At 39.7% G+C, this 15,461-nt stretch overlaps 1 protein-coding gene across 1 annotated transcript in view; it reads left to right on the top strand.

Annotated features, from left to right (window-relative positions):
- Nucleotides 1-15,461, top strand: part of iglon5 (IgLON family member 5) — a 160,959-nt gene that overhangs the window by 130,936 nt on the left and 14,562 nt on the right. Inside the window, exons 2-4 of the mRNA XM_083529549.1 lie at nucleotides 7,073-7,154; nucleotides 10,066-10,298; nucleotides 11,637-11,756. Coding sequence (XP_083385675.1) covers nucleotides 7,073-7,154; nucleotides 10,066-10,298; nucleotides 11,637-11,756 — 435 coding nt within the window. The remainder of the gene's footprint in view (nucleotides 1-7,072; nucleotides 7,155-10,065; nucleotides 10,299-11,636; nucleotides 11,757-15,461) is intronic.

Here is a 15,461-nt window from a genome sequence, read left to right as displayed (position 1 = left end):
CACAGCCCAGATATTTAATTGGGTTCTGTGTTAACATTCCTGCACACTCTGCACCTGCAGACTACAGATGAGCAACCGACAGAAGGGTGTGTGTTTGTGAAAACTGATCTGTCTTGTGCCAGAAACAAGTGGCGTCCAGAGGGCACCCTTTCCTCCCCCATCATTCAGTGTCATCACAGAGAGAGAGAGTTGAGTCGGGATGATCGGTGGGTGGAGAGGTGTGTGAAAGAGAGAGAAATGGCGGGGGTCAATGCGGCCTGGCCAGTGTTAATGGGATCAGACGCCAAAGAAACGGGATCTGTCTGGCAGTTAATGTTTAATCCTCTTGCGCCTCGGGCTTCTACCATCTGATAATCCTGTGGCCGCCCATCTTCATCACCGAGGTGGCGGAGGGAAGCGCCTCTGTAAATATTTAATGGGCTGCAGTGTGGCACTGTTAATCATGTGTGTGTGTGTGTGTGTGTGTGTGTATCCCCCTTCTGTCTTCTCTCATGCCATCCTTTCTCCTTTTTTTTTGGTCATCCCTCGTTCCACATCTCTACTGCTGCCTTTTGATCCGCCCTCCCTCCCTCCAACGGCTTTTTTCTTCGTGCCCTTCTTTGCTTCATGCTTTTCTGAATCTGTATTTTTTTCTCTTTGCCACCCCTTCGATCTGACACCACTCATAAGCGGATTATTCTTTGCCTGTCTCTACTCGCTTCCTTCCTCATCTTTATTTGTTTGTCAGAGGCAACAAGTAGACGTGCGGTTACAAAAGACGGCGAGGTTTTTTCCTTCGGTCTGACTCCCGACTCGCTCAGCTTAATGACTCTGAGCTGGGAGCGAGAGCGATTACACAGCAGAGTGTGTAAAAGTCAAAAGGATACAAATCATGTTTAAATTAATGTCCTGCGGCTGTTGGGGGAATCGTACAAAGCCAGCTGAGCCGAACATGTGTTCCAGGACTGTGTAAAAAGACAGAGTCGAGCGTGGCCGGGGAAGGGTAAAGGAGAGGTTAGAGAATGGGCAAGTGCAGGTATTAAGTACATGTCATAATAAACGCCTTGGATCTTATACCAGTTTATGATTCTACATATCATATATACACTATATGGACAAAAAATTTGTAGACACCTTACCATAAGATTCGCATGTTTTTTTTGATCATCCCTTTCCACATTAAGTCGCCATTCGCTGTTATAATAACCTCCAAGGTTTTAAAAATAGCGACATTGCTAAAGCATTGTCACTCAGTCAATGTGTTACAGTTTTGTCACAATTATTTATAGTAATTTCTGTCTGCTGAACAGAACTGAGATCTTTGAAAAGAACACTATAAACACCCTCAAAAGACAGGCGACCTTGTACTTCCCTTGAAATGATACAGACTTCAACATTGCCTAATTATCGTTTACAGTTTGAATATGTAAGAGATAATCAGCGCAGGACGTAGAGGCAAAGAACCACCCGAATGATATGGTCACAGTGACAAGTTAAAGCTCTCATTGTTTTTTTTTTTTTTGCAGTACAGAATCTGACTGAAAGGATAAACATTAACAATAAAATTCCTCAGTGATTTTGTATACAGGTCATTAGATCTACAAGATTTTGCCCAGACTAAATCATATACAGAAATACCTAAGATTATTATTACTATGCAATAAGATTACATTTATCATGATAAAATGCTAATTAATAGCTGCCTCACTCTGTGACTGCACTGTACAAGATATACATATCTTGTTTTGCTTCTTATAGGTCATAATCTGAATTTACAATTTTAACAAATACAAAGTGACAGTGAACCATTTTTTTCCTCTGTAAATATGAAATACGTGACCCACAACTCTCTTCATCAGATTATCCATTCAAAGCAACATTCTCAATTTTATACTATATATATGTGTGTGTGTGTGTGTGTGTCGGCCTAATGATGCCAACTAGCTAGCATAAATCTTTAGCTTATAGTAAATGTAACTCAGGGGTAAAAAAGAAATAATAAGCTACATGGCAAAAACGTTTCTGTTTTTCTTCTGTACGTTGTTTAATCCCTTAGCCTTTAGCATCGTGTCGTCCAGCCGATATCCCATTGTTCGCAGGTGTTAATGCTACAACACGCTACAACATACCTGAGATAGCATCAAATTTGTAGCTAAAATCTAAGTTCCAATTTAATCAAGAAACTACAGTACATTGTAAGATTAATAAACAGTAATTAAACTTATATTTTTGTGTTCCATTTTTGTTTAAACTGAGTTAGCTTGTAATTTTTGAGAGTAAATTTAGATCACATAAGCTAACTAAGCTTCTGAACAATCTAAGCCTGCTCTCATGGTACCCAAGATCTTATTAACTTTTTTGTATTTTATTATTCATTTTGGGTCTTAAATTTTTGCACTGTGTTTGTTTGTCTGCTGAATGAGCTTGTGTAACTACAACATATCTGAGTTTAAAAATATATATATTAAACTTAAACTTATAGTATGTATAAGTAGTAAATAATTAAACAAAGCAATTAACTTCTCTAAAAGCTCCTTTTCTTAAATATCCTGGCTGTGTATCATTGAATCATCTTTTGTATTATTTCAGTGTAAATATTTTCACAGTAACTCCAATTTCTCTGAGGTGAAACCGAATGTAACAGCTATCCTTGACGCTTTATTATATTATATTCTAACACTGTTAACTTGGTTTCAATTAACTATAGGTAGGTATTAATAAATATGAACCTACCTCTAAATTCTATCTAAATTAATTAGTCATTGCAGGCTTACACTTAAATGTTTTCTCTGAGTGAAATTGAGTTTATCAGCTGAATGAGCTTGTTTAAGTACAACATCACTGAGGTGAAAAAGAGTTAACTTCTAAAATCCAAGCGTATTATCAAGTGGTAAATAGAAACCATACAGAAAGCAATGCACAAACGTCTCTCACAATTCAGCATGTCCTTCTGAATTTAGTTTTCACAGAAAGTCCAATACTTCTGAGGTAAAATCAAATATGGCAGACAAATGAGGTCTATTAACTAATATTAGACTGGCCTAACAATACTAGCTAGCTGAATGAGGGGGATACATGTTAATTTATGTCAAATCTGACATTTTGTATTTTATATATATATCTTTAGTGTAAAAACTTTCTTCTTAGTAATATAATAGCTAAGCCTGACTAGCTATGTTAATGCTATAATGCTAGCTATTTAAATGTGGTAATTAACTGAAAGAAGGATGTTTGTAATCATGTCCACAAAAATTATATCATATTATTTCAAATATGTAATACATAACATTTATTAAATCAGCTTTAAACTAATTATTAATTAAAATACACCTAAATATATGTAAACTAGACGTGAGATTATATAGCCTTGCAAACTGGTGGCCTTGGACTATATATATATATATATATATATATATATATATATATATATATATATATATATATATATATATATATATATATATATATGAATGATATGATTCCTGGTAATCCTGAGGTAATTCCTGTGCAGTATCTACATGTACCTGATCTCAATCTGTCTTCTGAGTTTCCTTAGTGGCCATATTTTCATCTTGTCCTATATTTAAAATCATTTTTTAGAGAACGTTTTTTTTTTTTTTTTTTTTTTTTCGTCACAGAGCTAAGCATATGCTATATAGCTATGGAATGTCGGGAATTGTCTAGAAAGAGAACATGGAGTAGTTTGGAAAGAAAGTAAAAAAAAAAAAAAAAAAGCGACAGCTTGTCTATGAAGCTTCTCTTTCCGAGTCTTTGCTGATTGAATCCTCGGGCCCATTGCGATAGCAGGCAGCACAAAACTGCAAGGTTATATCAATTTAGCTGGAGCTGGTGTACGGTCATAAAGTGTCTCTCAAATTTCGCCCGCCCACGCTATCCCCCCTCCTGCTATTCTGTGCATTCCCTCCATTCCCCTATGCTCTGTCCTGCTATCTCATCTTTCTCTCTCTCACTCGTTCTCTCACATAGACACTATCTCTCACTACATTACCCATTCGTTACTCGTCACACCCCGCGCTCTCTCCCTCTCTACTCCCTCTCTCACATCTCTGTTTCTCACTCACACACTCTTGGTGTATTATTAATGCTGAAGGGTGGCGGCTGTGTGCCGTGAGGCTCCCAGGTGTTTTCACACCCTGTCTGTGATCCTTAGCAGCTCAGGGCTGCGTCTGACAGCAGGATGTGAGGCGGTGGATCTTGTAATGCAGCTTCTTTTATAAACCCGGCTGCCTCGTCCCAATCCGTACTATATACACAACCAACTAGCAAAGAATTCTTGTCCTTTATACCGCACACCAACTGCTAGCCAATCAGAACAAGGAGGCATCTCGACTCATCTGTCAATCACATCGTGCAAACATTCAGGTGTGCTATCGTAGACAGCTAGCTTCAGGGAAGTTCTGCACATAACTGCTGACTATACCTATAAACAGCACACTGAGTAATAAATAAGGTATACAGTAATAAATAGGTTTTCCAGGCATGTGCTATACACAAATCGAATCATCTCTTCCTGTAAACATGGTTAAAAAATAGCAATGCACTTTAATGCATTTTCTGACCAAACCTACATTCAGACTCAGGTTATGCACATGCTCATGCTGATCCTCTTGGTTGTTTATTTAAGATTATTGAGCTAAAGTCTCAGAGTTTGTCTGATTTTTCGAAGTGTCTGAGAAAATGCAATCTGGAGTCCCAGCTAAGAAATTAATATTGATGTACATAATTTAAGTAGAAAGTTCTCACTCGGAAAGAAGATGGCCCTTAGAGAATAATGATGACATTTCCAACCTAACTCAATGTTTATCCAGTGTCTGTACTACTAATGCCACGTTAATACTCTGATTAAAATTATTTACACTTTATAAGATATGCATATTTGCTTATGTATCCCATTTTGGGTAAAATCCTATGCTTACATCCATGTGTGCAGAGAAAAAATACAAAAATACTGCATTAAACCAGACAGTGAACTGGGAATGGAGTGTGTATTAAAATCAGAGGTGCCAATTGAGTTGTGAAAATGGGAATTGAGTAGGGAATTGGGAATACTATCCCCCTATCCCCCTTACACTTCTTCCATTTACGCCGTTCCCTGTGTTGTTTTGGGGCTTTCGCTTATGCACACATCATCTATTTAACGGCTGTGTGTGTGTGTGTGTGTGTGTGTGTGTGTGTGTGTGTGTGTGTGTGTGTGTGTGTGCGTGCGCGTATTCCCCAGGTTTCCCGGTATTCGTGAGTATATGAGTGTGCAAGGGGGAAGCACTGAATTGAATTAACCTCAATACGCTATGTCGATGAACTGCTGTTGTTCCACATGGGCGAGAGAAAGTAGCTGCTGCTGCAATAAACACACACACACACATACACACACACTACATCAAGCACCCGTCTATTGCTCTCACAGATACAGGCACAGTGCCGCAGTCACTGGCACAGTATTAGCTGCCATCGCTAATGTGATTAAACCTTTCAGCTGGAGACTTTTAGGCAGGGAGAGAAGAGAGCAGAAAGGAAAAAAGAAAGAGCGAGAGAATAGGGCAGACTTAATACTTTGCTCAAGTGCTCTGAAGGTTGTGAGTTCAAATCCAACAAAGTGAGTCTGCTAAGTCCTTGAACTCTGAGCAAGAGTCTTAACACTTAACTGCTCGACCTTATTGATTGAATTTGGTCCGTCTATATGATAAAAAAAAAAAAAAAAATCTGTTTTATTTGCATTACAAAAGCCTGTTTTGAAAGGGTCATGTGTTAGAAGTCAGATGGCACTTTAAATTTATGGTAAATTTATGGTTTGCTGCCTGAACCAAAGAAAAAAAATCTGTACAATAGTGATTTAAATAGGCGTATAGTTTTTCCATTACATTGAATCACATTGTGTTAAGTCAACTTGAAATCGGATCGCACTGAATTGTAATGGGGTGAATCTTATATAATATCTATCTGTCTGTCTGTCTGTCTGTCTGTCTGTCTGTCTGTCTGTCTGTCTGTCTATCTATATTTCTATCTCACTCATATATATATAATCACAATTCTCCTTTCTCTATAATGCTGTGAAAGCAAAGAAAGGCCCTATTTCTATTTATTTCCATTCTGTGTCTTTTCCCAATGTCACTGCTTTACTCAATTTAGACGTGACACTGTCTCGCATTGCTTTTCCTTTCCATTAGGCTCGGGCTGTTTGCCGTCTCCCTTCCATGCGCTAATTAAAAAAAAAAAAGGAAAAGCCGAGCAGCCGGTCATCAGGCGCAGCACCGCGCGGAAAAATTCTTCGCCTCATTCTCTTGACGGACTGTCGCTTCACCGCCTTCCGCAGTAAAACACATAAAAGCTCCTCAAGTCTTTTAACTTCTTTCTTCATAAGACAGAGCATATTAAACCTCGAAGGCAGAAGCCACCAAATATTGACTGCAAGATATTAAAGATGGCGGGAGAGGGGCAGGAAAGTGAGGCCATGATGCCACTAACCTTGGCTTAGCGTCCGGAAAAGAAACCTTTAAGGGACATAAAATGGGTGTAGAAAGAAATATAGTGTGCATGTCCAAAGTGGGCTTGGGGTCTGTGTGTGTGTGTGTGTGTGTGTGTGTGTGTGTGTGTGTGTGTGTGTGTGTGTGTGTGTGTGTGTGTGTGTGGCTGCATGTGTCTCAGTAATTGTACCTGACCTCATGTCTATCCAGTGCAACAATATGTTATTTGTATGCTGTGACTTTGCAAGTGTGACCGCACTTGTGTATTTGTGTGTGGGTGTGTGGTTGTGTGTGTGATATTGCATCCCTCGTGCGGCCAGGCCTGTCCCTTCATTTCACGCTCTGCCGCCTCTGTGTGAATCCTCTTCACACGGCTCATTATCGGGCCTCTTTGGCGGGCACACGGTCGGTCCGTACGCCCAATCATTATTCAAATACATGGAGGGTTGGCGCACACTCTCGCGCTTGTGTACTCATTACTCTGTCCTCAGAAATAACTAAGTAAACTTCCAAGAAAATTGGCTTCGATGACGTTGTGGTGGCTGTGCGATGCTTGAATAACAGAATTATGTTAAACACCTTCTTCCTGTCTTGCTCGTTTCTCTTGGCAGGACCCAGCTGTGTCCAAGCGGTGGAGTTCGGTTATTTTCCAGACAACATTACAGTGCTGGAAGGGCAGAGCGTCATTCTGAGGTAATACCCTTCAGCTACCAACTCACACAACACACACACACACACACACACACACACACACACACACACACACACACACATATACAAGCCTCAAACCCACCTTAAATAAAAATGGCAGCTACTGAGGCCACACTTCCTTCACTGGACTGACAGGCACTGATGGCACACCTACATGAATAGAACTGACATCCAGTAACTAACTTTAGACATCAATGAGACTGACAGGCCCTGATGTCACATCTCTTTCACTGGGACTGACAGACAGTGAAGACACACCTTCTTCACTTTCTGACTGTCACTGAGGCCACACCTCTTTCACTGTAAAGACAGACACTAAGATCACACCTCTTTCACTGGAAAGACAGACACTCATAACACACCTCCTTCACTGGAAAGACAGACACTAATACCACACCTCCTTCAGACGAAATACAGACTATAGGCCACACCTTCTTCACTGGTATTGCAGACACTAATGCCAGACCTCCTTGACTGGTATAATTCTTTCTTCATTGAAAACACAGACACTAAAGCCACACCTCCTTCACTGGAAAGACAGACACTACGATCACACCTTCTTCAATGGAAAGGCAGACTGTAGGTCACAAGTCCTTTAATGGAACTACATACACCACAATCACAGATTCTTCACTGAAAAGACAGACACTAAGATCAAACCTTCTTCATTGGAAATACAGACACTACAATCTTACCTCCTTCTCTGGAAAGACAAACAATACCACACCTCCTTAACTGGAACTACAGATACTAATGCCAAACCACCTTCACTGGAGAGACAGACACTACCACACCTTCACTGGAAAGACAGACACTATGATCACACCGTCATTACTGGAAAGACAAAAACTAATGCCACACGTCCTACACTGAAACTACAGACACTAAGTCTGCATATTCTTCATTGTTGAGACAGACACTACCACTACCACACCATACTTCCTTTACTGTAAAGATAGACCCTAAAATCACACTTTCTTCACACCCTCTCAGTAAAAAGACAGACTCTAGGACCACGCCTACTTTAGTAAAGCTAAACCTCCAGACACTACTGGCTTTAACTCCTTCACTAATCTGAGGCCATTTTTCAGTTCTCATAGACACTAAGGTCACATGTCCTTCAATGATTCCAAAACTTTAGAGCGTTCTGTGTGTTTAGCATACAAAATAGTAAATTCAGGTACTTTATGTTTATACTTCAGGATTGTAACTGAAATTTAATGTTATTGTACAATTGCGCTCTGTAGTTTACTGTTCGTGTCACATCCCGAACAAGCATGGCGTGACTTCAAGCCATCATTTGACAACTAAAATCCTGTACTGTCTGTCAGACGACACTGTAGCTCTAAAGCAAATGGGCTCTGTAGTAAATCCCGGCACTTAGCGTTCAACAAAACCCCCTCACAAGTGTTCTCTTTAGTATTCCACACACACTGATCACGAGTGAAGGTTGATGTCATACCATCGTCTTTCGAGTGAAAGTCAAAGTCGACATGAAGTGGGACACTGAGATTCTCTGGAGGTTTTCACCACTCCCCTAAAACATGGCACACTGGAACTCGGCACTGACATCTCGTGGCACAAATGCAATCACGATAAAATCACACTGCTGCCAAATTAAGGCTGCTTTGGCAGCAGCCGATTATGTGTGATTATCACGAAGTCACAAGGCTCATCACACATGCATCAACAAAACCGAAATGAAGTTCGCTGTAGGGCAAATATGTGTGGAAAGTGTTAGTGACTGCTGACGAAATTTACACAAGCTGACTTCATGCTCCAATGTACTTCCGAATCCAGTATTGGTAAGGAATTATGCTTAGGTCATGTTAATTTATTAACAAATTACAATATATGGGAGACGGATGATCCGCTGTGGCGACCCCTAATGGGAGCAGCCGAAAGAAGAAGAAGAAGAAGAAGAAGAAGAAGAAGAAGAAGAAGATTAACAAATTACAATATACTACTACTGATCACCATTCTTTAAGACTTCTGTTTAGGCTAAGCCATGCTCTACTTCATTGGGACACATCTACATTGTAAGTTGAGGACATATATATATATATATATATATATATATATATATATATATATATATATATATATATATATATATTTACACTGTATATATATTTACTAAAAGAAAATCAGCTTCACAAACAATGTGCACCCACACCATCATTGATTAATTTGCTATAACTGCACTACAATACATTCATTCGAATTGATTTGAAATGACCCTTCGCTCTAAAAGGACAAATGGAATTAAAATGGAGTTTTTTTTCCATAACAGAAAATTAAAATGGCGTAACAGAGCGGCAGCTGTTACGCCATTTTAATTTAATGTTATGGGGAAAAAAAAAATCAATGCTAAGATCCAATCCAATTTTGCCCTTCTCTGCCCCTGACTAATCAGATCCAGGGTCAAGAGAGTTTCTTTCCTTAATTTTGACTTCGAATTTGTAATAGAATCTGGACGTACAGTACAGAAGTCAGTCCCATGCAACTCCATTAGAAGTCAAAATGGAGAAAATACTAGGAAAAAAAAGGAATAGGAAACATGTGACTGGAATTAATGGACAAAGAAACTCCAAGAAAATAAGAGAATTTACGGGGGGAAAGAAGGAAAGTAGAGGAAACACAGCTTGAAATTGAGTCTAACAAGGCCAATAACCAGAGAATGGTGTAGAAGGTAATTGGAGCAGAAGTTCAGGATGGAGCTTGAGGAGTAAGAAGATGGGAATTAGAAAGTAGGGAGCAGAAATGGGATGCTCTCCGAGACACAACAACCCATGAATTGTAAATCTTATAGCAAATGACAGATCGTTCAATATTTATTAAAATATACAATGATAATGTTATCTATTATTCTGCATTTATTGTCTTCACACAGGTGTAAGATCGATGAAGAGGTGACCCACAAGGCCTGGCTGAACCGTTCCAACATCTTGTTCACGGGGAATGAAAAGTGGTCTCTGGACACGCGGGTCTCGATGGCTAATAACAACGACAGCGATTTCTCCATACAGATCGAGCGGGTAGCCGTGGCCGACGAGGGTCCGTACACGTGCAGCTTTCAGGCGCGAACCCAGCCACGAACTGCACACGTCTACCTCATTGTTCAGGGTCAGGCTTCATTAATTCTTGCAATCATTTATTCATTTGCGATTATATATCGTTAGCATTTATGCTTGTTAGCTTATCACTTGTCTTTCTTTCTTTTTAGTTTGTCATATGCTAAATTCTAGCTATACCGGTGTCCAGGTCAACCTGGTCCTTCCAATTCACATACAATATGTGTGAATATATTCTCATTATTTTTGTGAAACAGTGAACTAGTTAGTATTCTAACACACACTCTCAGCGCAAATCAGGTTTTTGACTCATTAGCATGATCTGACAAGTGGAAATCGGAGCCCACAGACGCCGTTTTTTAGTCCTCAGCAATGTTCCATGATTGAAAATATGCACGGTTTTGAAATCAGTCTCGAAGTTAAGCTTGGATATGTAAAGTTAGCGTAGCACAAAAAAACAAGAAAGTTATCGTTTTTGTTCACGTCAAGAGTCGAGAGCTTTTTAATAAAAACTCTGCGTAATCCACGTTAGCTACCGGAGCAAACTAGAAAGATTTGATTTTCTGCTTCTTTCACATGCGCGTTCTGGGGCCGAGCTTATATTGATGATGTGTCACATGATTTATCACCACTCTGCTGATGGATGGTGAACCCTTACCAAGGGTCTGTAACACAACAGTCATTAATGCAGATCATATTTTCTGCATTGTGTTTCACTGTAACACAAGATGGACACTTAGGGAAAAAAAATAGCCGAAAGGCCCAGAATGCGGTACAGAGATTGTGGGATTTTCATTCCCATAAAGGTCCCAAAGCAACTTTAGCCATCCGATGAGCAAGACGCTGCGTAGAAAAAAAGCCTCTGTGTTTGTTTGATACTGCGTTGCCCTCAATTTTATGTCTTCATACGATATCAGAGAGAAAAAATAATAATTACACCCTGAAGTCAGTGCTCCAGCAGAGACCCTGCAGCAGGTCCAATTTCTGCTTCATCTTTAAAAGCAGCTTTAGTCTGGGCGGAAAAAAATCCCCCATCATTCTTCTTGCTAAAGAATGCCTTGCAGGATAAATAGCATGGCTGTCTTCATTAAAGAATCCATGATGAGCCATTTGAATTGAAGGGTCATCTTGTTACTTGGTTGGCATAATGCGTGGGCTTTCGCAATAGGGGGTTTTGACACAAGACAACAGCTTGTGGCCATCAATTTCACAAAGAAAGGAAGAAAACAAAAGGCAACTAAGTAGTGCTTGACTGACAATTTTCAGATCGTTGGGCTCGGGGGGTTTAAATGAAATCAATTACAGCACCCGTATTGTGAACGAAGACTTCGAATTTGTTACACTCAAATTTGAGTTTTTTTGTGTTCTTTGGACTGTTTTGTTTCCGCAGTGCCCGCCAGGATAGTGAACATCTCTCAGGATAAATCGGTCAACGAAGGCGATGACGTGAACCTCTTTTGTTTGGCGATCGGACGGCCAGAACCCACTATCACCTGGAAGGACTTAAAATGTGAGCCTCGTCTCTTCATGCCCAGATTTCACGGCCATCTCACAATCGCATCACACGTAATTACAGCCGTAACCAGAACCATAATCATCAGCATCTGTCATCACACCCGCCGTGGCTGTCACCACCGTCACTGTTACACTAATAATCATGTTTGTCATTAAAGCCCTATTTATAACTTCCATCCTCATTCATATAAATCACATTCGTTATGGCTGGCCTTGATGAAGCACCTACTAAAATGTTTATTGATTTTCTTCTTCTTTTTTTTTTTTTTTGGGGTTGTAAATATTACTGTCAGCCAACCTGGTTGAAAACAGGCTGCACTCATTCATTATTGATTTGGGAAACAACTTCCTGGAACTACTTTCTGTTGTCTCGAGAGACTGCATTTACAGTACACACATAGAGCATACTAACCGAACTGACGAGCGCATTCAGAACGGAGATCATGAGGACTAACACCCCAAAATAGTTACTTTATTTTTTTTGAGCCACATAAAAAAAAAAAATAAATAAATCAAGATTTCAAGCATTTTAACAAATTTGTTATATAGTTCTATACAGAATACAACTTGTATCCAAAAATGTAAATCAAATCTACCTCCAGCAGAGATCTGTGGTTTGGGTCGGGTTTGTAATTAGATTAGAACAGATTAAAATATTAGTAAAAAAATAATAATAACACAAAGTTATAATAGCTAGTAGCTGCACCGACTTGTGTAGTAAAGTCATGTTGCTTAGTTGTGCCATTCCAGCAACGTATACTGTGCTTCAACAGATTATGAACAATGCTACAACTGCATAATACAGTATAACAAAAGATTTATTATGTATATACAAATTATATTATATTTATTATATAATTTTGTATCAAAGATTTTGGTCCCCTGGTGGGCTAGCGGTTAGGATGCAGCGCTCTCACTGCTGCGGCCCAGGTTCGATCCCCGGTCAGGGAACCATCCCCAGCCTCTCTTAGTGCCGTCCCAAGCCCGGATAAATGGGGAGGGTTGCGTTAGGAAGGCCATCCAATGTAAAAACGTGCCAAATCAAAACATGCGCAAAAAGCATTAAAAAGTGAAATATAGTATAATTTTATGCACATTGGGTTGTGATGTTTTGGAAAAGAATGTATTGTAAACGACTTGTTATGCAGATGTTCAACAACATTACATGTAACGATTCAATAGCTTTCATCGTAACTATAAATGGATAAAAATTCAAATAAAGTTGATATAAATTCCAGCGATATTAGAGTAATAACTTTTGGATCAAACAAATGAACTTGAATTGCAGAAGTTCTATAATATCACATGTAGATACGAACTGATAAAATAAAAAAAATTTCATTTGAAAAGTAGATTTAATGCAAACCGATGTGACTTCAAAATATACATTATGGCGTGCTGGTAGCGAAAATTGCTGCATTGCTGTTTTGAACAATAAACTCATATCAGATTAGGAAAGTTCCTCATATTTAATTAGCATTTGTGTTTCCATAGTATAAACAGTATCTCTCTTTATTTGATATCATCAATAGCTGATTCACTTTCATTTATGCTGACGTCTGCAAAATAGCACAAAGGGAATTAGCTAATAGCTAGCTATTTTTAGTTCTAAATCGTAACCAAAGCAGGTCCTGGGTGGACGGCAAAAACAAAATAAAATCGTTTGTTGCTGTGTCTCAGTGAGGCTCGTTGGAAAGTGAGCTAGTTGTCACTTTTCCACTGCAGAGTCTCTGAATTCGCTCCAGTTTGCTGCAGGCTCCTTTCAAACAGACACACTCAGCATTTTTAATACACACACCTCACCTTCTGGAGGAGCTCTAAAAGAGCTGGAAGGAAAAGCAAAAAAGGATGGAGGGGGGTACAAAGGAAGATTTTGGGGGTATTTCTAAGCAACCGGAACGATGAGACAAACGGCACACTTTGACGTCCGTCAATCATCTAATAACCCTCCAAGCTTTCTGTTACCCCACTACCTTCTCCACGAAGAAGCGATGAAACAGTCTATGATTTGTCAATAGCCTAAAGACATTTCCAAGATTCCAGAGTGCGCACACCCACACACACACACAGGAACATATCCGCTCAAACAGACTTACGTTCGTCAGAGATAAGCATCATGTGTCGTACAAAAGATCAGCCCTGTCCATCACAGTTCTCATTGCAAAAACGCGCCGCAGACATTTTTTTTTTCTGCAGATACGGGAAGATCTTTGATCCTTGAACGTTGCACATCTGTCTCTTTGACACTTTTGCCCATGTCTCTCGAGGTGAGAATAGATAGGAAATATTTACAGACTAAACACTTCTTGCAAAACAAACACGGAGCCATAAAGAGACGCCTGAGGGTACGTTTTCGGGCCGTTGTGTACACGAGGGTAAATCTAGCCATCATCGTGATCTTAGCTGATTTCAATCAGAATGGCTGTTCTGTTCACATCTTCAAGTACTGGATTCTATTTCAGCAAGCACTCAAGTCTGGCAAAAAAAAAAAAAAAAAAAAAAACGAGTTCTTTTCGCTTTTCATCGTTTGCCGTCACGTCTTCTGTCTTCTCGGTGCTGAGCGAATAACAAATTGGCGCTCGCGTGAAGAAGGCCGTAGTCCAGCGGTCCCCAACCTTTTTTGCGCCACGGACCGGATTAATGCGTTGCGGATAAATACAACAAAATAAAATTATATGACCGGCATAAAAAACTGTATTTTCCAATTATAATAATAAACGTTAATCCACTGTGTTGTTTTTTGTTCATTTGGCTAGCGTGGGGGTTTGAATTTAGCATTAATGTATTATGTATTAGCCCCTTTAAGAAGGTAGCGGATGGAGGTAAGACATGTGTCCAAGGCATCATGAAATGCATCAAGAGTGAGTCATAGACAGATGTGGAGGAGAAAATCCGGTCATTTTCCAAAATAAAACATCGTTCAGAATCAAATAATAAATAAAATGGAAACAATGTAAGTTATGTATTGTTTTTGTGAAGCCCGGTAACAATTGACCCACGGACCGGTGCCGGTCCACAGCCCGGGGGATGGGGACCACTGCACAAGTCTACTTGCTTACCTCAGAAAAAATAAATAAATTAAACATTGTCCGGGTCTGAAGTAATTTTTTTTTCCCTAGCCTTTAAACTTGAAATGGCTGACGGAGTAGATGACATGGAGAAAAAGAATAAGAGAATAAGAAGAGAAAAGAAGAGAAGAGAGAGATTTAATAAATTACGAGAATAAGCGAATAGCGTCCAGGCTGGGATTGCATGTGCTCATCGAGGTAAACAAGAGCAACTGGCGTTAAATAATCGGCTCAAGCTCAGTGGCTGTGCTAATAATCCTCCGGCTTAATCTTCAATTAACACTCGTGCAAAACTGTGACAAGAAAACGCTCGTGTGCTTTTTTTTTTATATTATTTATTTCCCCCCGAAAGAAACCTTCAGTAGTCCTGCAGAGGACTCGTCGAATGGTGGCGACGTAATCAAATCCTGAGTGGATTTGGCACTTAATGCTGCCTTTTCTTCCTGACATGGAGCACACCTTGAGCTTTCAAATAACACAAAACGAGAACGCGGGAGTCGTGTGGGAACGGCTAGTTTAATAAATCAGACGGCTGAACGCCTCGCCGAAAGACCCTCTGAGAGATTTTTTTCACTGCTTTCTCCATCTATCTCTCTCATTAGTCTCCTTTTCGTCTGCCTTGTTTTTATGCT

The sequence above is a fragment of the Silurus aristotelis genome, assembly GCF_946808225.1.
Source record: "Silurus aristotelis genome assembly, chromosome: 25".
NCBI lineage: Eukaryota > Metazoa > Chordata > Actinopteri > Siluriformes > Siluridae > Silurus > Silurus aristotelis.
This window is presented reverse-complemented; position numbering and strand designations above follow the sequence as displayed.